Here is a 14,791-nt window from a genome sequence, read left to right on the forward strand (position 1 = left end):
CCCTGTATACAGGGTGTTCAGCGTAACGGTCCGCACGACTTTTCAGACACTTTCGATAGTTTAAAAAAAAAAGTTGAAAGGTGAATATTTATCGGTTTCATACAGTAGGCTACAACATGCAATAAAAAAATATTAAAAAAAAAATTTTTTTTCATAAAAAAATCAGTCATCTTAAATTTTTTAAATGGCACCATTCAATTTTTTCCATAATATTATAGGGGTCTTCAAGACGGATTCAAATTACTACCGAAATGTCACTTTTATTAAGTGAAAATAGTCTAATTCGCTCGATCTACCGCCAAATGCAAGGGTGCGATGGACGAAATAAGACCGCCCAGAGAGATGTAACGACGTTTTTCGTCGCCAGGTGCGTTATTTACAAGCGACATAGGCATTAACGCCTAGCGACGGCAAATGCGCGCCTCACTGGGCAGTTTTATCTCACCGCTCACTTGCATTTGGCGATAGGCCGGGCGAATTTAGCTATTTTCATAAATTAATATCTCGTTAATCATTTCGAAAATTGCAAAATGGTAGAGGACTTTTCGACTCAGTTTAGTCCGCTTTATCTCAAAAGCGCTTTGCCAAAAATTGCGGGACACCCTTTGTTATTTTATTACATATTACATATTACTTTATGTAAGGAGAAACGCCGATAAAGTTCGTATACTCAGTGTCGGTTGTTCCACCTTCGGATAAATTATGTGATAATTATCTAATGGGTAAAAAAAAGAAAGAAAGAGAACGAGAGAGAGAGAGAACAAACAAACTAAGATTTATCGAAAGATGGAACAACCTAGCATTGGAGAAAAAGATATAATGGTAACAATATATATATATATATATATATATATACGAGGGTAGTTCGAAAAGTTCTCGGCCTGACACAAAAATAACGCCACAAATATCAAACTGCTATAATTTTAGACAAGTTTGATCCTTCACAGTGCTACTGTTAAGCTTTTCGAACTATTCTCGTACATATATATAAAAGATAACAAAAATACAAGTTTTATATGTAAAACTAATGTACAGAATTGTGTGTGTGTGTGTGTGTGTTTGCGAATCAACTATTATATTTTATAGTTATTGTAACTAAAGCTGAATGATTACGAAAACTTCAATGTACATAAATTCTACATATAGAACTTGTATAATTATCTTCTATACAGTTGTCATTATAAAAAATGTTTTTTTCTCTGAGTGTAAACGCAGACAACAATCGCCTGCTTTCCTCAATAAATACCATGAGTGAAACCCATATTCACATCGGTACTTTCCACAGGTAAAATTCGATTTATTTGAGAAAATTGAAGTGAACGGAAATAACACGCATCCTCTTTGGGCATATCTGAAGAAAGAGCAAGGTGGCCTGCTGGGTAACTTCATAAAATGGAACTTCACCAAGTTCATCGTGAATAAAGAGGGCAAGGTTGTCGAACGACACGGTCCTAATGTAGATCCTCACAAGTTGAAAGATTCTCTCGAAAAATATTTTTAAATTGTATCTTCCTATATAATTTTCTAAGGTGGATATTTCTTGTAGTATACACAAATTAAATAGAAGATTTTAAAATTTATATATTATGTTTGAACGAATTTTTTTGTGATATGAAAACTTCGCATATATATATATATACATATGAAAACTTATTTTTTCCTTCTTACATATTATGTTACAATAAACTATTTTTAAATTCTTTTTCGACATAGGCATGCACATATATTTTATATTTCGTAATGTGTAATTGTGAATTGTTTAAGTAACTGGAAATCAATATTACGTATTTGCACATTCATTATCTTTATACATATATGTATATCCACAAGTTTCATTTAAAATAAATTCTTAAAGATATTAACTTTGCTTCTATACATATTACTTAAATTATTAATACGATAAATTTTGTTTCTGTTCTACACACACATTCTAATTACATAATAATTAGTATTAATACATAATAAATAATTATCTAATTTGTACCCGCAAAATTATCATTTCGACATGTATATGTCATGTTTGACATCTACTAGTATGTATGTATAAAGGTACTAACAATAAGATATACAATTACGCTTAAAAATATCTTATTGTAATATATATACAGACACTTTGCTATATAGTATAAGAAATAAATAAAATTATGTGTAATGATCATATGCTTATTCAAAATCCCAAGCGCGATCTTTTGCGAATGATAAGCGACATTTCAAGAAATATAACTGTAGAGATGTTAATTATTACGTTATTATTATGACCTACGAAGGAAAGCGAAACTTCGATACAAATTGTATTTTATTGGCACGAAACAATCGCTGGCTCACATTCGTATTACTTTCGGCTTTGCAATCTTGTATAACCCGCGCGGAAATTGTGTGTTGTACGTCAAAGGGTTAAAATCGATATTTTATTCCGACTTCAACTAAGGCGCACGCTTGAGAAACGCGGAATTGTGCTGTTAATTAATTTGGCAACTTCGAAACTTGCGCGTCTCGTGGGACGGTACATATGGTCGATACATTTGTCCCAACTACCAACAATAGCAATGTCGACGTAAATGTAATTTCACTTGCGGGTATAAACGCCCACTCTACTTTCGCGATAATCAGCTATAGTGCAGCGGTCGCTTTTACGCTTGTTCGGCGATCTTGCCTGTTTACGGTGTCGCTGGCAACATTATACATTTTTAACCTAATTGCGCCTTTTCAAGCGATCCCGCGTGATGCGCACAGCAGTCGTGTTGGAACGCGCGGGACAATTTATCGTTTAGATTACTCTGTAAGATATAAGCAATGTTTTCTCTCAATTCTTTCATTTTTATGTCCCAATTTCGAATACCTAACTACCTTTCGTTGGTCCCTTCTATCGAACACGAGAAATAATTCATCTTACTGTGTCAGGGTTAGCAAAAACCCAGTTTTTTCCAGAAAAATCCAAATTTTTTGGGGATTTTTGTGGGTTTCTGTGGGTTTTTGTGGTTTGTGGGTTTTTGTTCTAGGACTCTAGGACAGCCATCTATTGTTTTAAAAGCGTAGTATCTGTTCGACAAAAACATAATCTCAAAAAGTTGTCCAACAGATACTACCAGGATCAGCATTTTATTAATGTCATTTATGTTAAGCAATCATAGCAGATTTCCGATTAATTTATAGATAAAAAAGTTTAATTCTTAATGTATGTTGTAATAAACTAGTTTATTTTTAAAGATCCAATAAACGTTGCTCGTGTTTTTTGACTTTTCTAATTTTTGCTTAGCAATCTCGAGCTAGATATTTTACACATTTCAATTTATTTGCACGCAGTCGTACAATGCGTTCTAATAACTTTCCATTTAAATTTCATCGTTATTATTTTGATTTACCAATACTTCGGTGATCATGAGGCTTTAACTTTGAAACGTTGGATTGATATTAATTGTAAACTTATAAGAACCATATCACAAGTACATTTTTTTAAATTATGTATTTCTAATAATATTTTTCCATCACATTCTTCTAATAGTTTCTTTCACAACTTACAATTTAAACATTATAAGACGAATTAAAAATTAGATAAGGCACTATGTTATTCAAAGAAAAAAATTTTTTAATTAGAAATATTTGATTTACATAGATCAATATATTCTCTTAATAGACAATTAACGTTTTTTTTTTCCATCTCATTTATCAAACGTATTACCATTACCACAGAATGTTTCGAATAATTGGGTAAAATATTATTCGGTATCTTTTGAAAATTTTCGAAAAAGACTGCTTTTTCTCGCCATTCAACAACGAAATAGTTAAACTCACTTGACAATAAGTTGACGTTAAAGATTCGTCAATCTTATATAATTTTATTCGTAACGTTAAATGTATTATGTTCAACCTGTGATATGACTTCATGTTTTTAATATATTAATATATCTTTCTTTCCAATGTTTAATTATAATTAAACTAACATAAATGAATTGAAATATATATAAATAAAATATCTAGCTCGAGATTGCTAAGCAAAATTAGTAATTAGAAAGGTCAAAAAACACGAGCATTTTTTTTAGTTTATTGAGTTTTGGTTTAAAAATGCGAAGGTATATTATAATAATATTATACAAAACAATGAAATTTGACATGCATCTGGGTTTTTGTAATTTGTACTTGGGTTTTTGTATTTGAATTTTTGTACAAAAACCCGATGGGATCGTAGATCACGATTTTACGGGGATATTTTTCGAACCAATTTGTGAGACTTGACTTACCTCTTATCTGTTGGAAACGTCAGAGCAATAATGGTCCCTATACTGAAAAGGTTTTCCCTCAGGAGAAAATTCTCGATTAAATAGCCAAATCCAATCTACCTTCGCAATATCACGTAGGATAATTCAAAACCTCGAAACATTAATTTCACAGTCGGTAGATATTTATCAGCAACATATCGAAAAGTCGTTAAAAACTAAAACCGAACGTTCCAGAGCTAGAAGGAGGAACTCGCGCGTACATCGCACTCATGTCTGATTTATGTATCGAGTATCGAGTTTAGGGATCGTGCGCAAGTGTTCCTCCCGCGATAATTTGTCGGTGGATGTGTGAGATCCATACGCGCGCGCGCGCGCGCACGCACACACGTGTGCCAACACAGGACAAGGGTAAGCGTGACGCACGTTCGCCGTCCTGAATTCGCATCCCCCCCGACGACGACGACGACGACGACGACGACGACGTTGTGATGACGATCAAAATGGATCGTGTCAGATCATAATCTCGGGCGCGTGTATACCACAAGCGCTACGCGGCGTATAATACACGCACCTACGCACGTGTGCGTGACGATGCACATGGTTAATGTACAAAACGAAGTTGAGAGTTAAATTATACTTTCGCTATAATTAGTCGTCCTTGCTTGCCGACTGATCCCCGAGGCTTCGCCTCCATTCATAGAACGCCGCTTTCTGAACGTGACGTCTCATTCTACCGCGGGCCGAAATACCGCCCTCGCGCCGATCGACCCTGGGGGTATGGAAAAAAATCGCACTACATTTCGATAGTTTAACATTGTCACGCTTAAATAGCTTCTCATGTAGCTAGCTAGCGAATAAAGAGAAAAAAAGAACAAAAAATTCATCGTTTTCAGTTCTCTTCATTGGAAATGAAATCAATCCACTCGTAGGTCAATCTCTCTCGTTGGTCTCTCGGGATCATTTGGTCGGTATCATTTAGATCATTCCTAGCTGCATAATTCTATTGAAATAACCAGGATACAATTTTTATATTCAGGAGAAGGTAATTTGTAACTATAATAAAACAATATGAAAAAATAACGAGATTTGTTTTCCTCGAGTGTAGATCACACATGCATGTATAAATTTTGTTGTCCGAAAATGACTGGGTTTTATTCGTTTGATAGCTTAAAATATAAAAGTCTTACACAACTAATCGGATACAGTTCCATTTCGAGGACGTTTCCATTTCCGGTAATTTAAGTTTAAGTCTTCAAATTCGCATCCGTAAATGTAATCTCTTACTTTTTCTTTCCTTTTTCTCGCGATCCTGGTTATTGAGTTTTATGAGTTACGAAAACGAGATAATATAACATAACATAGATACGGAAAGGTTCCAAGCATTTATAGGGAATCCAGATAAACCCAATATGCCACCGAGGAGACCTTTGAAGGTTGAGAAACTATAGCTAAGACTATGGCCTGGTTTACACCGTACGCCTAGTTCGCGACCTATACGATAGAAGTCTTTGTTTAACCTGTAGGTTAAACAAGGACGCTCATTGTTTAGGTCGCGAACTAAGCGCACGATGTAATCGTAGCCTATATGGGCAGCCGAGCCCATATATGCAGGGCGAGGCCTGTATAAAACGTCGCAGATTAATCTCTCTCTCGAAGTGTATCGATTTTAGGAAAAAAAAAAGAATGGTTTAAGTAAAAGTTATAGGGTAGGTGCCATTTAGAGGGACATTTATAGAGACCGCGCTAGTTTTATATAAATAAATGACGCCACGGAGAGCTTACGTCATTTCCTAAGACTGTCAATGGCTACGTTTACACCGTGCGCTTAGTCCGCGACCTATACGATAGGTGTCTTTGTTTAATACACAGGATAAACAAGGACATCTATTGTATAGGCCGCGGCCTAAATGCACGGTGTAAACGTAGCCAATGACAAGCGTTCTCTCTCTCTCTCTCTCTCTCTCTCTCTCTCTCTCTCTCTCTCACAAATAAAAAGGTACTGAATTATCTTCCCTCGATCCTCAGCTACTTTACTACACAATGACGCAATTAAATATAGACAAAAAACAAAAGACATATTTTGTATTCGTAGTGCAGAGAAGCTATCTCAATTTCCAACTGTCGCAGTCGTTCTAAATGAAGAAATGAAAGCTTCCAGTAAAGCTATTTCTGTTTAAAGTCAAGCCGTACTTTCAGTAATCGTGACAGAACAAAATGGAAAGCGATGTCGAGAAAATAACGTCGGTTTACTTGACATCGTTTTTCAGATTGTTGTGTAATGATTACTAAAAGCAGGACTTAACTCTGAAAGCAGAGCAAAGAAAAATTGCTGAAGAAAAGCGAAGGGCCGGGCCGTTTCGTACTATCCTATTAACTCTGTTTAACACACTCGCCTTTCAACTGAAATCGTGTCGCACGAAGGACGTAAGAGATTGATCGATAGTGGTGACGTAAAAGCCCCTGAATTGTCATTTATCGCCGGCCTTTAAGAGCTAACGTTGACGTCGTCAACATCAACGGAGTGTCATGCGGAGGTGGTATGCATGGTACCAGGTTCCATGAACGTGTGTCATCTATGTATATCGTCGATATCGGCGCGAACGGTTATCAGCAAAGTTCAGCCGTCAAAGGCGTCTAATTTCAACTTTAACCCTTTTCCACCCACGCCGCCGCGCCGGCGTGTATGTATCCTCCTTTTCTTCTTTTTTCGCGGCACGGCGGCTGCATCCTTCTTCCGCGTAAGATCCAGACGCAATTACGCAATGCGCAGTAAAAATACATCCGCGGGAAATGTCAGTGGAACGATTGGAATTAAACGTTTCAAGGATGCTGCGTTCGTTCAAAAGATTCTGCATGCTCGCGTGAACCTCTGACACGAGAGCAGTCCCTCTTCTCCCTTTATCTTCGTCTCTTTCGATGACGGTAACGACGATGATGTCCCCTGTTAGAAACTGCATTATCGGTGTATTCGATTGAACGCATTTTCCTCAGGATATTTCCGATCTGACATTTTTCCAATCGTTATATATAAATGTCGTTGCTATAACGATGTTTGCCACCTTATACATGAGAAACGATAAACAAACGTCTCGAGGCAATCTATGTACCAATCTATGTAAGTTAAACAATTTTTTAACATTCTTTCGATTTTAGTATAAAATCCACTGCACCACCTCCTAATTTTGCGTCTACTTTAATCCTGTAAAAGGATTTTTTATTCCGTTCAGTCAATTCGAAGATTTTTATACGACTGTAATGTGATAATTTGGTCACTCCAGCATCCCCTTAATTTACGAAGTGATACGGAGCGTCTTTCTAAAGTATATATTTTCCTATTTTTAACTCCCTTGTCTTTGTCTGCCTATAAGTTTCTAACATTTGTTTACTCCTTCCCTCACTTCCTTTCGATCTACAATAATGCCCGATGTGACTTACAGTTCGCATTATTAAGTATACAAACACGCGGATAGAAGTGTACATGAACCGTAATGTCTTCCTAACATGCCACCTATTAACAGTATGAATATATATGCAATAAGTGTCGTAAAAAAAAAAAAAAAAACAAAATGATAGTGTCAATTTGCTATTAGCCTATTTTTTATCGAATATTGATTAATACGATCCCTTTCGGTCTATCATACAGCCAAGGTTGATGGAGCATTATATCATAATGGCCTTTTCAATTTTGACATTTAAATAAAGGTTGGACATTAAATATCAAAAACCATCACACGGAACAATGAGGCAAATTTAAAATAACTGATCAGAAACTGTATTTATTAAGATTTACAGATTTGATTATTTATTCAATCGCACTGACGATGAACTCTTGACGATCATTTGCGTTGCGAGAATTAATTTTAATTTTAAATACAAATTTTTTTTTACTTAATAGTTATTATATTTAATTTTAAATAATGTTGTCATTAATTATAGCTCATTAACAATCACACAGTTTGACTTATTAATTTTCTTTGTCGCGTAGTTTGACATATTTTCTTTTTGTTAAAAAAAAAAAAAAAAATTCAATACAAAAAATTAGAAAGAGGAGGTAGGAGTGTAAGTCGCCGTGATTTCCGTCACACGATGACGTTCAACCGGCTAACTCTCTCGAATAGTCTAACCTAACCTCTCGCCGATAAACGTGGGCTGGCGAGTGATTCTTCCCCCTTCTCATCGTCCCGCTCCGAGGGCGCCGATTCATACGACTCGCTCGTTTTAATTCGCCTTAATCGCGACGTCACGTCCCCTTCCTTCCGCTTCGACTCACGTGCGGATGTGAGCTTAACTCACCGAACGGGTAGGGTAGGGCAAGAGGAGAGAGGAGAGGAGAGGAGAGAGAGGAGAGAATCGACCATTACACAGGCCGACCGCCTTTCGATGTCGAAGCTACATACGTGCGTAATGTACAACCGCGTGACCGGCGCGACGAAGGCACTCCGATAGAGTGTCGATTCGTCTCGAGATCGAGCCTCCGCGCGTCTTTTCGAGATAAAAATTTCAGAGAGATGAAGAAACCGATGACAGATATCGAGTAAACTCCCATCCCGATAACGCATAGAGCGACCGAACCAATCTGCAAATATAGTAGATTTCTTAATTCTCTATATATTCATAACGCGGCAAACTAAATTCACATTTTCGTTCAGAAATTCTATATTTCGTACATTTGAATTTCAGAATGATATTGTCGTAACATCATACATTGTTGTAATTACAGCAAGAATCTTAAAAATTAAAGACAAAAATACATAGGGAAGTAGGAGTCAGCGCACTTTGTGCGCGCAAGTACAATAATAAAAAGTTTAAAGGGATCCTAAAAATGATTAGTCATACTGTAAACAGCACTTAGGTACACACAGACGATTATGTGTCATTGACACATTACTACATCAACAACGTCTCACTCACGCATGTCACACATATGCATAAATTTTGGTATAACAATTACGTTTTAATTAGACGTCTAAGTACAATTTTAAGAATTCCACGGTGTTTCTTCATGCAAACTACTAGTCCGTGAACTACCATTTCGTAAGTACAGATTGCACAGTTTTTATACGAAGCAAATGTTGTCACGACGTGACAGCTCTGGAGCGCTATATTGGACTAAAAAATGGTAAAGATCTCAAATCTCTTTCGAAATTTTTTGTCGTTCTCAATATAGACTCTACCTCACACGTGTATTAATGCATATACTTTAACCATGGGAAAGGATTTTCAAATTAATAAGAGAGCAAAAAAGTAATTGTTACACAAAAATTATATGGTTTAGTCAGTAATACAGATGACTTTAGGATCCCTTTAAGGGAATGCTGGAGTAGCCAAATTGTCGATCTTGCTAAAGATGGCGTTGCAATATATGTTAGATAACGACAGATGAATGCGTTTGAATGAGACACAACGTTATATAACAAATATAAGAAATTATATGGATGAAAGATGTCACTATTATATCGAATTTGAAATTAAAAAAAAGTCTGTACTATCGACCTGAATCAGTTCGGTCGTCGCTCCAGCATCCTCATAATTTTTGTATAACAATTTTCCTCTTTTATAGATTTGAAAATTCTTTTCAAGGATTAAAGTATGCGCATTAATACGTGTTTGTGAGGTGGAGTTTATGCCGAGAACGACAAAAAATTTTTCTTAAGATTTCAATTTCGAAATTTTTTGTCGTTCTCGGAATAAATTTCACCTCACTGACACGTATTAATGTGTATACTTTAATCTTGGAAAAGGATTTTCGAATTTGTAAAAGAAGAAAAAAGTAAGTCCTTGGAAAGCACGTAATTTCGTTTTAGGAGAAATATTTTTTCTACGCTTTGAATCTTAATTCCACAAACTCAGTATTGTTCGTACAAGTAATCTGAATCCTCGCCTCATGCTTATTTTCAATCTGTCAAAACTTTTATATCAAGCAATGTTAACCTCAGGTGACAGCTGTACCTGCGAGAAACAGTGAATTTTTTAACTTTTTTCCGATTTTCTAGTGAAATCGTGTTTTCCGGGATTTCTTTTTGTGCGTTCTTTAATTCTGTAAAAAAAATTTTGCAATCCGTGAAGCTAATTCGGAAATTTCTCCTAAAACGTAATCGTGGTAAAACAGGACGACTTCAGGATCTCCCCTTAATAGTCCATATCTGATGACAAATATTTTAATATATATCTTCGTGCTTCGACTTACTTCAAGCCATTTAAAATTTTACTTGATTGACTACTGGATGTGAGTGTGTAAGTTGCGGCAATTTGATGAGTAATTATCCGCTCTCTTTTTCATTTATAAAAATATAATGGCTGTGTTATAACTCTAATTTTTATTATAGCCTTACTTCATGAAGGTTTTTTTATTTTCTTTCGGTTAGTAAGTAAACTGCGATGGATCTAAAGAGTCTTTTTAGTAAGGTGGTATCACGATTGTTGCACATCTTGCACAAGATTTAATCAATACGTTCAGCTTCGTTGAGAATACCTCGAAGTAAGTCGAAACGCATACGAAAATATATGTATATTAAAATATTTGTATCAGATATGGACTATTAAACATTTTATTATTATACTTGCGCACAAAATACCGCACTGACTCCTACTTCCCTATGCATTTTTGTCTTTAATTTGTTAAATATCGAGGAGTTCTGTATTGTTCAATTTTTTTCATTATTGTTAAATCTGAAAACTGTCAAGCATGCAGTATCTCATATGCGTTTAAAAATGGAGTCTTGAGAAAATAGAAAATACGTGGCTTATAAAAAGAAAACTTTTACAAGTCTAATTTTAATATTAGCTGTAACGTACTTCGAATTTTGTATGCTGATGTTAAACATGTTTAAATTTCATTATACAATTTAATCTGTTAGTTTATAAAGTATCCTATATAATAAAGTCGAATAATTTAATAATAACTCGGAGAAAAAGGAGGAAATAGAGAAATTTATTAACTTTTTATTAGCATTATTTTTTTAAATTTTTTTAAAAACTTTTATTACACACGCGAATTTATTATACACGCTTGTGCGCAATATTTTTGTCATTTTTATGTAATAAAATTTTCTTTACTTTAGTAAAACTTTTAGATCTTATTACTTTTTGTAAAAATTAAATATACAAAAAAAAATAGAAATTTGAATCTTTGTGAGCACAAATGGGTATGTGCTATGTGAGTAATACATGTTTACACGTAATAAGAGAGGGAAGGATGAAGGAAAAAAGGTATAACAGGAAAAGAAAGAGGGAGGAAGATTTTTATTAGAAAAAAAAAAAAAAAAAAAAACCACGCGCGTCCTTTTTAATTAAAATCTCCCCCCCCTCCATATCTGAAAATAAAAAAGTCATTACAAACTAAATTACATCTATTCTTCGGAAAATTAATATTTTAATAAAGTACCGAAAGGCTACGTTTTTATAGTACCTATCATATTGTAAATAAACTGAGCCGCCAGACTCTTATTGAAAGATGACTCGCATACCGCGTTTAATTGCGAATGACACTTCTCTGTTGAGGACCCCCATTTAGTCGGACCGGAAGATTAAACTTGGCGCGATCCCAGGGGACGTGCCCGGTTAGTTACGATACTGTCATAAGCTGCGTGGTGTTGCTCACAGCTTAAAAGAGCCGGCATTGTGTACGCATATGCCAGGGACCGGATGTTCGCGGATCATTTGACCGGAAACTGAAGGTTCGCGCATCGGCGTAATCGAGACGGCTCGCCACATGCTAATCGCCCTGCAATCGTCCGCATCCTATATGTATGTTGCGAAATGCCAGACTGTTCATTAACAGAGAAACATTACGCTAAACACTGAATAAATCAACACTTTCTATCGAAGGAGAAAGAAAAAAATCGTGTTTCTGATAATAATGACCGTGTTTATAATATTTTATTCTTCGTAATTCTAAGGTAAACAAACTAAATAAAATACTCGTTTACATATATGTTGTTAAAACATATATTTTTTATGTTTTGTATTTTATATTTTGCTTATAACATTTGGAATTCCTGTACGTTTTTTAAATCAAAGATTCTTGTGCAATATTTTGATATTAATAAAAACTAAAGCGTTAAGAGAGAATTATATATCTTCTCTCAAAATATATAACATAAAAAGATCCTTGTTCTGATTTTTATTTAAATCGTTCATGTTACGCATTTTGAGACATTTTTCCACATATCATTATAAATTCTCAAAAATTATTTATATAAATTTAAATCTCATAGGACCCGACGTGCAGAACTCATTAATAATATATTAAAGACCTAATGCCGGTCGAAGCTAGATCTTTAATTGCTTCTTTTAAATAATTCAAACTGTGAATTATTTAAAAGAAGCAATTAGAGATCTAGCTTTGACCGGCATTTAATATATTATTAATTATTTATATCTTATGAATAATAAACAATGAGTCTTTGTTCTCCTTTCAGTACTACTAGGAAGCCGTAAATTACAATGGTATACTATAATGATTCTTATAATTATTTACTGCGTTTAATTAATATCTATAGTCTAGAGCGAAATAATGAACTAGTGTTTTATGCATTCTTAAAGCTATAAATAATTTCTTGCTCTTCTCTTTTCCCTAAGCACTTATAAATTATATACCACCTTGATCAAGAAGTTTCCGGAATTACCACCAGGTGATGCTCTGAGTCAGCTGATTTGAGTTCTGTTTTTTTTTAATTAGGTTGCCACATCTATCATTGACATTTCCACCAAATTTTATCGCCATAACTTGACATTTGTAAAAGTACGCCGTCTTGAGTACATCTACCTCTGCACGTGTTTTCGATTTTTTACAGTTTTAAATGGAGTTGAATTTGCAACAACGAGTTTGTATTAAATTTTTTGACCAAGAACGAAACGAATACCATTCAACAGCCATCGAATTCATCCGATATGACTCCCTGCGATTTTTTTCTGTTCGATCGAGTCAAAAAACCATTACGGGGAACGCGTTTTAACAGCCGAAAGGAGGTAATGGAAAAATCGAAGACGGCTCTGATGACTATACCGACAATAGAGTTCCAGAAATGTTTCGAGAGCTGGATCAAGCGCTGGCATAAGTGCGTTGCAGTCGATGGGGAGTACTAAGGAAGTACTTTGAAGGGGACATCACTTTTGATGAATAAACTTGTAAGTATTTTGAATTTTCTGAATGAATTCCGGGAACTTTTTGATCAAGCTGGTATGTACTTTATAGAAACTATTGAGAGAAATAGAAGCAAAAAAGATATTTCTTTACAAATTATGTGATTATTTGATTAATGAAAAATAATACTTTAGGAATACTAACATCTCTTTATGAATAGAAGAAATAACAATGTGCGCATGTAAAATAACTATGGTAAAGCATGTAAGGGAAAAATGAGTTAATTAAAAATAATTAACCTTCTGAGGACCGTCATCTTCTTGACCGACTTTTTTATTTTAAGGGCTAGAACTTTTTTTGTCAATGTCATGGGGTTGAGTGGCGAAAAAGGTGGCGCCACTGTCGAGTCTTTAAAGGGGCCTCCGGTCCTCCAAAAGTTAAATAACTAAATAATTTAAGTAATTAAAAAACAATTTTTAATCACACAGTGTGAAAGAGATAATTAGCAGTACTTAAGGATATTTTACAATATCAGCTAAAAGTATCAATCAACAAATTAACTAAAAAAGTTAATATCAACCATAAAATGTTAGTCACAAATACGCTCCGAAACCAATTGCAAAAAATAAAACAAATGCCTTTAGTTTATAATGGCTTATGTAGCGCAATCACCATATTTTGATGCAACTTTAGATAAATAAATGCTCGGATAAATAACTTTTAAACGAGAACTGGATCCAAATAAACTTTTGTACAAATATTTGTTAAGAATTTTATTATCATATATACAAAAAATTTAATTTAATTTACAATTTTTCATCAAATTTGCAAAAAATACTATAAAATGATTTTACATGAGAATCAAAATAAATAAAAAAATTAAATAACTTTCAAATTAAAAAGAAAATTGTATTCAAATTTTATACGGATTTAGACATTAATAAGAGAACAATTTGAAATTTGTATGTTTTTTTTAATGCTTTGAGATGTGACGTGTATTCTTGTTATAATATTTATACAGATGAAAGTTACGAAAGGGTCATGAGAGAAGGATAAACGTCTTGAAAAGAATCTCAAACTGCCATTTACGCGGTAGAAACAACTCGTTTACACGAATTGTGATGAACGAGGGTCCCGATATCGGCGCGCATGTTCAAAGTTCGATGTTCCGGCGAGCGAACGCGTGCAACGAAATATATGCGACATGCGCCGCCGCGCCGCGCCGGGCAAACCGTCATTCATGAATTGTTTCTCTCTCGTCTCTCCCGCTCGCCGTTTATTTATATACCGGCCAACATATAAGTCGCCGCCGTGCCACGCGGCCGCGATGCAACGACGCGATGCAACGACAGGCGAGGAGGGGAAGAACCCGCGCGTCGCGCCACATTTTTCTATTAATCCCGTAAGAGCGTGTCCGTCCGCGGGTGACGATAACGGTCGATACGGTATCGGGGACGATCGCGCGGGCGAGCGGCCGCAAGGTCACCGG

General features: G+C 35.1%; 2 protein-coding genes across 8 annotated transcripts in view; one reads left to right on the forward strand and one right to left on the reverse strand.

Moving 5' to 3' along the window:
- Positions 1 to 1,531, forward strand: part of LOC108731176 (glutathione peroxidase-like 1) — a 7,626-nt gene extending 6,095 nt beyond the window's left edge. For 2 of the 3 annotated variants that reach the window (XM_018461347.1, XM_018461346.1), the window contains exon 6: positions 1,286 to 1,531. In XM_018461347.1, the coding sequence (XP_018316849.1) occupies positions 1,286 to 1,501 (216 nt within the window). In that variant the 3' untranslated portion in view covers positions 1,502 to 1,531. The remainder of the gene's footprint in view (positions 1 to 1,285) is intronic. The other variant, XM_018461348.1, reaches the window with a different exon arrangement.
- The window catches only part of Cbl (E3 ubiquitin-protein ligase CBL), a 47,442-nt gene that overhangs the window by 16,874 nt on the left and 15,777 nt on the right, over positions 1 to 14,791 (reverse strand). The gene's annotated exons all lie outside the window — the stretch shown is intronic.

This window comes from Mycetomoellerius zeteki, unplaced genomic scaffold (genome assembly GCF_001594055.1).
Source record: "Mycetomoellerius zeteki isolate Tzet28-1 unplaced genomic scaffold, Tzet1.0 scaffold121, whole genome shotgun sequence".
In the NCBI taxonomy this organism is placed as follows: Eukaryota; Metazoa; Arthropoda; class Insecta; order Hymenoptera; family Formicidae; genus Mycetomoellerius; species Mycetomoellerius zeteki.